The sequence below is a fragment of the Geotrypetes seraphini genome, chromosome 17 (assembly GCF_902459505.1).
Source record: "Geotrypetes seraphini chromosome 17, aGeoSer1.1, whole genome shotgun sequence".
NCBI lineage: Eukaryota > Metazoa > Chordata > Amphibia > Gymnophiona > Dermophiidae > Geotrypetes > Geotrypetes seraphini.
The window spans coordinates 4962588-4975414 of record NC_047100.1 but is presented as its reverse complement, the minus strand read 5'-3'; the positions used below and the strand labels follow the sequence as shown (position 1 = coordinate 4975414).

The following is a 12827-nucleotide window of genomic DNA, read 5'->3' as shown; positions in this document are numbered from 1 at the left end:
CGGAGAATTTGATGGTGGTTTTCTTAGTTTCTCAGTTGATGCAACACTGGCACTAACGATAGGCCTACAGACCGTACTGTTAGTTTTCCCAAGAGACGCAGGAGAAAGAACAGAAGATGCTACAATATATGAAACATTGGTGTAGGCTGTGGTGCATTTAAGACTTAAAAAAAAATTATATCCAAAAATAAAATTGGAGAAGAAAAAGGGATTTGTAGTTGTATCATCTGCGCTATAAAAGCAAGTTAGAATACTGCTCTAGATTGTAATTATTATTATTATTTTTTTTTTTAAACCTTGCTGTATTTAGATTGCATTTTCTTTGCATAGAGTACTGTTTCTGTCATAGCTTGCTGTGAAGTTCACTAGGATGTGAGCGACTGCTTTGAAATCCATGTAAACCCTTTTTTGGTGATACTCAATGTTAATATGAAGGACATGTTTGACGGTCAGCGGAGGAAAACATTGCAAAATTGCCTCCCCTCCGAGTGTAATGATTTTTAGCACATGCATTTTCAGAGCTCATCTGACGTTAGAATCCTGAGTTTAAGAAGAATACAGCCGATCACCAGAAATTCCTTTAAAAACCCCTCCAACATTTGTGAAGCAATATAAATGATTATGGAGCTGACAAAAAGTGTGGGTGTCGCCACTGGCATGTGTGATTGGCTAAAGAGAACTCGTTAGAGGATATTATGTGATTGTTCTGGCTAATTAATTTTAATGAATATTGCAGAAAACCTATGGGCTTAATCCATAATTTTCAACTGTATGAATGCATAGGATTTATGTAGAGAGATTTTACATGCCAAAACACATCCCGATTTGCTTATTTTTGAGATGCCAGGCAAACAAATCACCCTCTGCTCAAACATAACAAGAATGAATGAGATCTTATGTGTTACACGTTGGGCCTAAAATAGACATCTAGGCCTCTCTGCATGGGGTATCAATGAAGCGAATGTCATTTTTCATCCTGTATTTGCACACGTAAGCTGTAACACAGCAGTGTAGTGTTTACTGTGAAATATGAGCGTTGTTTGCTGTGGCCATAACGCACACAAGGCATAAACCCTAGTGATGAGCGATGTTTGCTTCATTTCAGAATGCTGAGATCTACAAGCTTGCATCGGAGCAGTTCCACACCGCTGCCACAAATGCTGAGTTACGCATCAAGTAAGAAGGCTTTTCTAATGCTTGGGCATTTTTAGTTCATAAGACGTTCAATTCAGTAAAGATAAATGAGAACTTTTCAGCAAACTATTGGAAGATCTTTGCCCAAAGATTGGGAAGAATTTAGCTGTTACTACCTTTTGTATAAACCAAGTGAAAGTAGCAGAAAGATGTCAGTGGCTGCATCATATAGCTTCCCGTAATGTCTCTGTAGAGCACTATATCGCAAACAGAGTGCTGTGGTGAGATTCCAGGTGTGCCGTGAAAAAGACAAGTCGCTCTCTGCCGGCACCGGCGTCTCTCCTCCTCTCTGCCCCCCTGGCAATGGAGGGATTTCCAAAACCCTGCAGATTGTCTACAGGGCCTGTGAGCATGTGCAGACATTGATGTGATGTCACCGGTCGACAGTCGTGCATGCTCAGAGGCCCTGTAGAAGCGGCCCTGAGTTTAGTGTGCTGTGGCGAAAAAAGTTTGCAAGACACTGGTGTAGAGAGTGTCAACCAACAATAGTCCCCTTCAGTTTTATCCAGGAGTTTGCAAAATGTTGGAAGTGTACAAACACATTGGGAAAGAGACGGGAGTGTCCAGATGTGACGGGGAATGTAAGGAGTGCATGGGCATATCTGGGCCCTCCCCATGAACTTGTCGTTTTAAGCCGTTAGCCATTTCATGATCTACATTTAAATCGTTATCTCTGCTTGCCTTGGTTGTGTCTCCCTGTAGTTTGCTTTCAAGCACGGGGGAAAATGCTTGCATACCTGAATGAATTCATGTAAACCGTTTTGAGCTCCCCTGGGAGAATGGTATAGAAAACTGAATAAATATGCCACTTGGGATTCAGGTCCTACTCGTGTGAGGAGAGATGAATTAGAGACCAATATGCAAGTATTTGTCCCAGTGATCTGCCTTACTGGCCGTGAAAGATACAGCCTTAGTTTCTTAGGTTCACAGGAATATTGAAATAGTCTTGCGGTAGAAAATATGATAATTCAGTGAAAAGTTTCCCTGATTCTCGGATGGTGCAAAATAAAAAGCGATGCCACGTCCTCCAGCAACAGATTCTACAACTTAACTGTGCTCTTTGAAATCTGCTGTTTCTCTTTTGTTCATTTATGTGTGTTCTCCATATTTCTTCTACTTTGATTTATAGCGATTTTTATTTAGTGGTTTTTGTGCTTTAACTGTAAGTCATTTCTCTTATGGTTTTGTATGTCGTTTGTTGTACTGTTCTTTTTTAGTGAACCAAATAATTTGAGTATATTGTAAATTTTTTAAAAAATCAGTTACTATTTCACAGCATAATCCCCTAGTTCTGTTTGAAAGAGCATTCCACCACTCATGATTTCATAAATCCCTCTTTGGTCACAGATGTAGGAATCGCCACATTTTATTTCAAAGCCCCCGAGAAGGAATGGATCCGGATCACCACTGTTGAAGGCAGGTCTTTGGTCTCTCTGGGCCACTCTTCAGACCCAGCATGACACACTTGTTCTGAAGAAGGTTCCTGAGCCATATGTACATTTTAGTTTTTTCGACAACAGCCGTAGCATCCTAAATATTTAACCATTTGTATGATGCATGATAAAAACCACAGATACTAAGAAGATCCTATAGAATAATGAGTACAAAAATGATTTAATATTTAAAAATTGAGCAGTATCATAATTGTAGGAGTGGAGCAGTAGCCTAATGGGTACTGCAGTGGCCTGAGAACTGGGTCCAATTCCCAGTGCTGCAGCCACACCTAGACTCTGTGCAGTTCTGGTCGCCACATTCCAAAAAAGATATAGCGGAATTAGAAAAGTTCCAAAGAAGGGTGACCAAAATGATTAAAGGGATGGGACAGCTTCCCTATGAGAAAAGTCTAAAGCGACTCAGGGGAGATATGATAGAGGTCTATAAAATACTGAGTGGAGTGGAGCAGGTAGATGTGAATCGCTTGTTTGCTGTTTCCAAAAATGCTCGGACTAGGGGACATGCCATGAAGCTATAAGTAGTAGATTTAAAACAACATGAAATGAAACTCTAGAATTTGTTGCTGGAGAATGTAGTGAAAATAGATAGTGTTTAAAAAAAGAGTTGGATCATTTCCTAAGACAAAAGTCCGTAAGAAGGATTTGGGGATATTCACTACTTATTCCTAGGATAAGAAGCATAAAATGGGATCTAGCTAGGTACTTTGGACCTGTTGGAACAGGATCCTGGACTTGACGGACCTTCGCTCTGTCCCAGTATGGCAGTTCTTATGCTATGCAGCTCCTTGCGACACTGGGCAAGTCTCCTAACTCTCCATCGCCCCAGGTTCAAAGTAAGCGCTTTTCTAGAATATATAAACCACAAGGTAGTTTATTGAATCCCATCTCTCTTGCCTTTCCCTTACAATAGTTCAAACTCAATGGGCTCATAATTGAAATCCACACAGGAGGGAGAAGGGAGGCTCCGTCTACGAACCCTTGTACTGCACTGCTACACTGTATATAGTTTTATGGGAAATGACTACAAAATATGAAAAACAGATTAAGCATGTCCCTTTGGGATCGGGCTCAGAAGAAGCCATGGAAAGAAAATGACTAAGACTGCGCTTAGGAAGTATCTTCTTTAATTGACTTACATTTGGAGCTGTAGGATAATTACAACAATCTATCCACAGTTGAGGAATCCCAATTAAGAGACCCCAGCATATGGAACCTGGGCGTGACATGCGTGTTCAGTTTGGTAATGAAACCCAAACGATGAAATGGAAACACCATCCTAGATGTCAAGAATTACTGTGGGAAGCACTGGTGCATTGTCAGAAAACAAGTTATTTTGCAATGTAGTAAGAAATCATCTCACTGTTAATTAGGGCTGTTTAAAGCTAGAAGTTGTGAAAAGTTCAGTCGAGTGAGTCAGTTGGCTGAATATATCAAAATTGCTGGAAAGAATTAAAGAGGTAGGTTTCCGAATCAGAACTGCTGGAGTCATTTTTGTATTGTTGCAAGGCTCATGACTTATGACCTCTCTTTGCACTTTGACCAGTTACCTTGCTCAGGTGTGGCTAATCAAACTTGTGGTGAAATCTCTTGCGTGGACTCCATTGAATGAGGGACCAATAATCCTGCTGTCCTCGGGAGAACACATGTCTCATGCTCTCCTTCCAAGCCTCCACAGTCTGCAATATCGCGTTAGGGTGTCCAACCTGCGGCCCGTGAAGCATTTTGTGCAGCCCCGGACGAGGGTGATGCAGTGTTTTCCTCTGCTGCGTCTTGCCGGCTCCCTCCTCTGTCTTGCTGCAGCGTTTGCGCGCTTGTGCGGCCCCCAGAAAATTTTTTTTCTGCCTGTGTGGCCCAGGGAAGCCAAAAGGTTGGACACCCCTGCTTTAGAGCCTCATAGTACTGTAATAGAACTTGAGCCGAGATCTTCAGTGTCCTCCTGCATGTATGTTGCCATTCTGGAAACTGGAAATCTCTCATAAAGTGTTACGATTTGCTATTATTTTTTTTAACTAGAAAAATTCAAGTCTTGTAAACCAAAACTGCACTCCCTGTCGTGTTGTAGCAATCTGTCCACATCAGTAACCACCCACGAAAGATAGCACTTTCCAACTCGCTCCACCTGCCCCCCACACCCCAATGCCTTACACATCCTATTCAGAATGCTCAGAAATCCATGACCCAGCATCTCTTTAATCCCTCCCATGATACAGAGAATAAAATAGCATTTCATTGCAAGCTCTATTAATATGCTTTCTGTGGGGAGAAAGCCAGACTCCCAAAAGACAGGAGACGAGCGTTCTGCATCATCCCTTTGTCTTTTTTTGAGTGTTACATTTAGATTAGCTCGCGAGGATTAAATGCTATTACAGTCGCTGAATCGGTGAAAAATCAGTGGAGAGATGAAGGCTTAGTGCAGACATTACAGATTTATACTTAAAAGTTCTGTCTCTCTTTTTTTCTGTTTTATTTTTCCCTACAAGTCAGGTATATTCTAGTTTCCCTATAAATGCATATATTCTTTCATTGCTAGCTTAAATCTGAAAAAGGCGTGTGGTGATAGGATTATCCCTCCCCCTTTAAAAAAGAAACTTCAAGATGGCTTACAACAGTATTTAATCAAGTTGTCATGTGGGATAGAAATATAACATTTCTTGAAAAAAAAAAAGTTCTTCCCACAGTGGTTTAAAATAATAACAACAAAATCACATTAAAAATCAAACAGATATTTGAGGGGCCCCACCACCTTGCCTCTCTTGTCTGCTTTCTCGCTCCCTTCCTCCTTAGTTCATCCCCACTCTTCCCCAACCTGATCTTCACTCTTCTCTCCACTCCATGAGCTGAATCCAGTATTAACCTTCATTCCCTCTTTTGGCCCCCACAGACTGATTTACCCCCCATAGTGGCTTCTGCTCCCTCTACCTCCTTCCAGCCATATGTGCTTGCAGGGCCCCTAAACTGTACCTCCTGACTGCATACGGTATTTCTTTCGCACCCCATGTATGTTGTTTGCTAAATATGCAATGTGCAATATGCAAGGCACTAAAACCCTGCCTCCTGCTGGCCACTGACAGAACTGCTCTAACAGATGGAGGGATATCAAATAGGAACCCAAGCATATTGTATCTGTTGAAAGTTAGGACATTTTTCAAAGACAAAATTTGTCTTCATTAAATACAACTTTTGTATTAAATGTCTCGGTATGTTTTTACTCCTCTTAGAAATGATTTTCAAGAGTCATTGTGGGGATGAGACCAAAGATTGCAATCATTTTACTTAGGACCTGTTTCACAGAGGTGCTTGTTTAAAGAAAAACGTAGTAATTCTGCCCTTCATGTATTTTATTTTATTTAGCCTGTCCAAACGCAGACCTCTTCCCCCACAAGTCTTCATTTGTTTCCATAAAGTGAGCAGGATCTGAGGAGGCTTATTCCACCACCTGGGAGAAGGTAGAAACGTATGTCACAGGTGAACGAGCTGCTCCCATCCCAGGACTCGCTGGCACTCTCTCTGAATGTAGACTTCTATCTGCGTTATATGAACCCACTTTTTTTCATAAGCAATTTCAGACATCTCTCCTAATACCAGTGGAAGGGGAGTGGATGGCACAGTGGTTAGAGCTACAGCCTCAGCATCCTGAGGGGCCAAATTTGTCCCCATCCTGGCAGGAACTCAAATTTCCCCATTCCTGTAAGCTCTACCTTAACTGCACAAGCCTCAAACACTTATGGTTTTAAAGTGTTTGAGGCTTGTGCAGATGAGGACAGAGCTGGCAGGGACAGGAAGAGAACTCGTGGGGACGGGACGGGAAAATGAGTTCCCGCGGGGACAGGGAAAAATTTGTCCCCGTGTCATTCCCTAGTTGTGGGTTCAAATCCAATGCTGCTCCTTGTGACCCTGGGCAAATCACTTAATCCTCCATTGCCCCAGGTACATTAGATATTGTGAGCCTGCCAGGACAGAGAAGGAAAATGCTTGAGTACCTGAATGTAAACCATTTAGACTATAAGTACTATATAAATACTACAAGCAAATAAATAAATAAATAAATAAATACACACACACACACACACAGGTGCAAGCTAGGTTGATGCTTCCAAGGAAGAGCGACATGAAATTCCTCCACTGCCAGACCCTTTGAGAGAGATTTTGTAATAGATTGCCTAACTTGTCCATAAGTCACACCCGTTCTCGAACAGAAAGTATTTTCCCTTTTGAAAATGACCTCTGAGAAAGTCCGGTAGTCCGTGCACTTTGCAAAGCAATCACTGTGGTGGCATGCATGGAGGACCAAGCAATGATTTTGCTTGCTTGCGGACCACGTAAGCCAACGTCAATGCAATGCTTTAACTGCCCATGCTCTGTGCCCTACAGAGCACTTATGGTCCGTTGGTGTGGTCAGAAACGGGGGGAAAATAGCTTGCCTGAAATTGGGGTGGCAGTTGCCACCCTGTAGGGACACCTATGCTAATAACGATGCCTTAAATTGCCTTCTCTTCAGGATTAGCAGCCAGTAGAACTCAACTAATATAGAGGAATATGCTCCTTAATATTTACGTGATTGAAGTCTCCAGCAACCATATTCCACCCCAAATGAAGCTGCCTCAGACATCTCTGTGAACTAGAAAGAGCTCGCTTTCCGATGAGAATTTAGCCTATGATAGCTAACCAAAATTCCAAATAAGGTAGTTAAATTCCACTATACTTCTAATTAAAGTTAATCAAGTTCTTGAAATGTTGGTCCTGAGAAATTTTTGAAGCCAGTGCGCATACTATTTCAATGAAGGATTTTGATAAACTTCTTAATACTATAACTCCATAGACTAGGCCCAAATCATGTGCTGGCCAGAATAATTTATTCTGAAATTTTATCATCTAATAACAAAGATCCACGGTCATTAATTTGTGGTGTTTCAACATAAGATCGTGTTTATGTACTTTTTGATTAAATCCTCTTTTTACTGTTAATCACTATCAGTGATTGATAAAAATGTACCTTGTAAGGATCTGAAAATCATGTTCATCTCAGTTTATGAAATAATTTCCATTGTTCCCTCTTGAGTTAGCGCTGATTATGGATGATTTGTTTCATCCTTTCATCTCGGTGCTTTTGACATCATCAGATAAAGCCCTGATCGGCGCGTGTTGTCATGAGATAAAGAAAACAGTTTTATCTTCAGCAGTCAATTTTACTAGCCTCGTTGAGGTTGAGTAATGTTGTCAAATGTCGGTTCTGCCTTTGTAGTGGTAGTTCATTCGTGAAATAGTCATAGATGAGTGATGATGGTACATCTTCTAGTTCGACTGGCCAGTATTATTCAGCTAGAAATGCCACGAGTTCTAATGATTTAAGGTAACTGTATAGTGTATGCAGGATCTGATTTCAGCATTAAGGGCAAATCAATTGATAAGACTTGCTTCTCTGAGGGCGAGGAGACTATCGGTGCCCTAAAACCTGGGTGATATCATATGAAGCCCAAACTGGAGAAATGTAAGCAAAGAGCTCTGGAGTGATGCACTGCCTATGTGCAGGATTTTCAGCATTTCTTGACTTTGTAACTCTCGAATTGTGGAAGCCGTGTGCTCTGTCTCTGAGCACACCGCCATGATTTCTTAAGTAAGCTCTGCCACATGGCCCTCCGTGGGCTACTTCCATACGCAACTCCGCCATTGCTGCTTTAACATCTTTTCGAACTCCCACTATCTCCTCCTTTAATTCATGAAGCCAGGACTTCAAAGTCGTACCTGTGAGCTCCACACCTCCTACAGAATCCGTAGTCTGGTCTTTATCCTCCAACTCGGAGGGTCCTGGCGCCATCTTTTTTTTTCCCTGAGCAGGTGTCCACTACTCTCTCCCATCAATTTTTCCTCATTAACTGCAGAAAAACAAAACTTCTCTAATTTCTTTCGAGTTGTCATCACTAGCGGAAGAAAATGGTATAATGCGCCAGAAAATTATTCTTTTCGAAACGCCGTTGAATTCGTATAACTACTCGGCCCCTACGGAGCTTACAGTTCAGGCAGCCATTCTGTGGCATGACATTGTTTCTATGATGTTTTACAGAATAGGACCACCTCGGTGCCGGTTTTTTATGCTGAGTCATGAGGTGTTAGATTTTCCTTTTCATGGTTCTTAGTAGATCTATTTTTTCTACATCAAGAAAAATGTCTATATATTCTTCAATTTCTCAACTTCTTACAAAGAAAGGCACCTTTTAGGATGGATAGATGAGGATATGGGATATTGCCCTCCCTGTGCAACCTGTTAGCAAAAAAGCTATCTTTATGTATACAGTTACAAAGCCTCTCAGATTTCAGAAGTAGCAGCTACCAGACCAGTCAGTGGCGACTGATTCTTTTCTCAAGAAAGCCAAAAGGATTTGGATGCTTGTTCCTTGCATTATCTTCTTGCACATGCAGAGCATTGTGGTCAATGTAGAAGGTTTCTCAGTTTCTTCCCAAGAAAACTATATATGACTGCTTAAAAGACTAGCGGACAAGAGAAAGGGAGTGTGGGAAACACAGTGTCATGTTGACCTATAATGATTTCCAAAAGTTCATTTAGAGCTTCTGCTATGAATATTGGTTCATTGATGTATGTAGTCTGGATATTATATTTTGAAGAAAAAGATATTACTCTTGTGCATAAGACGCCTCAGCCCCACCACTCCACCGCAGAAAAGAATTTTATCACGCGGGAAGCTTAGTGTGGTGCTTCATCATTGGCTGTCTACACTTATTTTTTTGATGATATTCTCTATCGTATACTATTTGCTTATATATCCTTTAATGCTATTCTGCAATGCTTCACTTATAGTTATTTTTAGTATTAGTGATATTAGTACTAGATAGTTAAAATAGTACTTATCTCAGCCAAACCAAGGGAGCCAGACCCGACATGTTTCGCACGGCAATCGTGCTTTTTCAAGGGTCTCCCGAGGTCGCCGCCGTCATCCGACTCCAAAAATTTAGTAAAGATCTTTGGCTTACTAAATTTTTGGAGTCGGATGACGGCGGCGACCTCGGGAGACCCTTGAAAAAGCACGATTGCCGTGCGAAACATGTCGGGTCTGGCTCCCTTGGTTTGGCTGAGATAAGTACTATTTTAACTATCTAGTACTAATATCACTAATACTAAAAATAACTATAAGTGAAGCATTGCAGAATAGCATTAAAGGATATATAAGCAAATAGTATACGATAGAGAATATCATCAAAAAAATAAGTGTAGACAGCCAATGATGAAGCACCACACTATGCTTCCCGCGTGATAAAATTCTTTTCTGCGGTGGAGTGGTGGGGCTGAGGCGTCTTATGCACAAGAGTAATATCTTTTTCTTCAAAATATAATATCCAGACTACATACATCAATTAATATCACTGGTTATTTTAGAGGCTGGATTACTATTACTGAATATTAGTGGCCATTATAATAGGTGCTTGAAATGAATATTGGTTCAGGCACTGGACCTTAAATTTGATGTGCAAAAAAAACCTGTCTGACTTGCCCTAAAAGAGAGGGAATCTCTTTGGAGAAAAGATCAAGGAAGCAGTGGATCAAATCAAAGACCACTGTTTTGACAGTCAAGACCCTTTTTGGAACTACTTTTGACCTTTCTTCACCTCATCTCGAGTTGGATCCAGGGAGGCAAAAGGGGGGTTATTTTCTGCTCCCTCAATCCCATCAGCATCCACAGGAGACATGTTCCCAACCCCAGACAACAGGGATACTTTTCAGAAAACTCTCCTTCCATCAGTTGAAAGATGGTGGGGATTTTGCTTCAAGTATTTCTTGGGGGAATGCAGGGAGATGCTATTCCATTCTAAACTTAATAGCCTATAACTATGTTTATTGAACATTGTAAACTGCCTATATAGTAACCCTGATAGGTGGTATATCAGAAAGCTAATAAACTTGTAAGAAACAGAGAATTGCCGCTGCTGGGTCAACCAGTGGTCCATCATGCCCAGTAGTCCTATCTAGTCTGCATAACCATGCTATCTACTATCCCTTCCTCTCCCTTGGAGAGCCAACATACTTGTCCCAAGCATTCTTGATTAAGATAACACTTTTTGTCTACACAGCCTCCACCAGGAGGCTGTTCCAAGCACCCTCTCGGTGAAAGTATTTTCTGAGATTGCTTCTGAATCTATCCCCTTTCACCTTCATCTTATGCCCCCTCATTTCAGAGTATCCTTTCAATTGAAAGAGACTCGCCTCATCTGCATTTATGTCCTGTAGGTATTTAAATGTCTTTATCATAATTCCCCCATCTCCCGCCTTTCCTCCAAAGTATACATTTTGAAATCTTTATCTTCACACGCTTGTGCTGGCCATTTTAGTAGCCTTCCTTTGGACTGACACCATCCTGTTTATATCCTTTTGATATAAATAGGATGGTGCACAATATTCTAAATGAGGTCTCACCAGAGTGTTATACCAGGGCATCAATACTTCCTTCTTTCCTACTGGTTTTCTTGGGCAGCTTAATAACTAACATCCATAATAGATGAGTTACAATGCACAGGAAATATCTCAGATTTGTAATAAAAAAAACAAACCACTACCTCTAGTATTGCTTAATGGTCAGAGCAGGCTTTGTATGCCACGTTTCCCAGTGATGTTTCTTGTTGTCTTGGTCAAGTTCTTTCACCCTCCTTTATAAGAACATAAGAAATGCCTCTGCTGGGTCAGACCCGAGGTCCATCATACCCAGCAGTCCGCTCACGCGGTGGCCCAACAGGTCCCGGACCTGTGTAGTAATCTTCTATCTATACCCCTCTATCCCCATTTCCAGTAGGAATTTATCCAATCCTTTCTTGAACCCCAGTACCGTACTCTGCCCTATTACGTCCTCTGGAAGCGCATTCCAGGTGTCCACCACACGTTGGGTAAAGAAGAACTTCCTAGCATTTGTTTTGAATCTGTATCCTATCAGCTTTTCCGAATGCCCTCTTGTTCTTTTGTTATTAGAAAGTTTGAAGAATCTGTCCCTCTTTACTCTCTCTATGCCCTTCATGATCTTATAAGTCTCTATCATATCTCCTCTTCTCCAGGGAAAAGAGACCCAGCTTCTCCAATCTCTCAGAATATGACAGGTTTTCCATACCTTTTATCAGACGTGTCGCTCTCCTCTGAACCCTCTCGACTAACGCCATATCCTTCTTAAGGTACGGCGACCAATATTGGACGCAGTACTCCAAATGCGGGCGCACCATCGCCCGATACAACGGCAGGATAACTTCTTTCGTTCTGGCTATAATACCCTTTTTGATTATACCAAGCATTCTATTCGCTCTCTTAGCGGCCGCTGCACACTGTGCCGACGGCTTCATTGTCATGTCCACCATTACCCCCAAGTCCCTTTCCTGGGTACTCTTATTCAATAACATCCCTCCCATTGTATAGTTGTACCTCGAGTTTCTGCTCCCCACATGTAATACTTTACATTTCTCAATGTTGAACTTCATCTGCCATTTCGCCGCCCATTCTTCTAGTTTGTTCAAGTCCCTTTGCAATTCTTCGCAGTCCTCTGTAGTCTGAGCTCCATTAAATAGTTTGGTGTTGTCCGCAAATTTTATTATCTCGCACTTCGTCCCTGTTTCTAGATCATTTATTAAGATATGAAGATATTATCTCAGGTAAGGACTTAAGCCTCGAGTTCCTATGAGCGTCAGGAGCAGCGTGGACCATTCAGCGTGGCTCCCCGCGCTGGAAACCGCTATCGTAGTTTTGTAAAAGAGGGGGTTAGGGCTAGATTTACTAACTTGCAATATCAGTGAAACATTTTTACTAATACAGTATATTAGTGCAGGGTAGTAGGTTTGTAATCTAGAGGGTAAGTCCTCCAGGGTAAGAAAAGAGTACACTGAATATGAAATGTAACTCACCTTGAGCTCAGGATTGGAAAGGTGAGCAATTAAATCACACCCCCCCCCCCTCAAAAAGTTCTAAAGGGCATTGCTCATGAATCATGCCTCAGTATAGAGCTTTCATCCTCTTGTCTTAACTGAATGTGCCCTTGCTGGCTGGCATACAGAGCGTTGCAGAATGGCATAGCAACCGTAGGATCCACCTACGGAGAATGCAAGTAACTGGGAGTCCTGCTCTGAAGATTAATGTGATATCTGTCCAGAGCTGTGTAAAGAATCATGTCTGTGACTGTGAACCTTGGTTTACTT

The 12827-nt window shown here is 41.6% G+C and overlaps 1 protein-coding gene across 1 annotated transcript in view; it reads left to right on the top strand.

Moving 5' to 3' along the window:
• CHCHD6 (coiled-coil-helix-coiled-coil-helix domain containing 6) overlaps positions 1–12827 on the top strand; it is a 132342-nt gene that overhangs the window by 65063 nt on the left and 54452 nt on the right. Inside the window, exon 7 of the mRNA XM_033926714.1 lies at positions 1106–1176. Coding sequence (XP_033782605.1) covers positions 1106–1176 — 71 coding nt within the window. The remainder of the gene's footprint in view (positions 1–1105; positions 1177–12827) is intronic.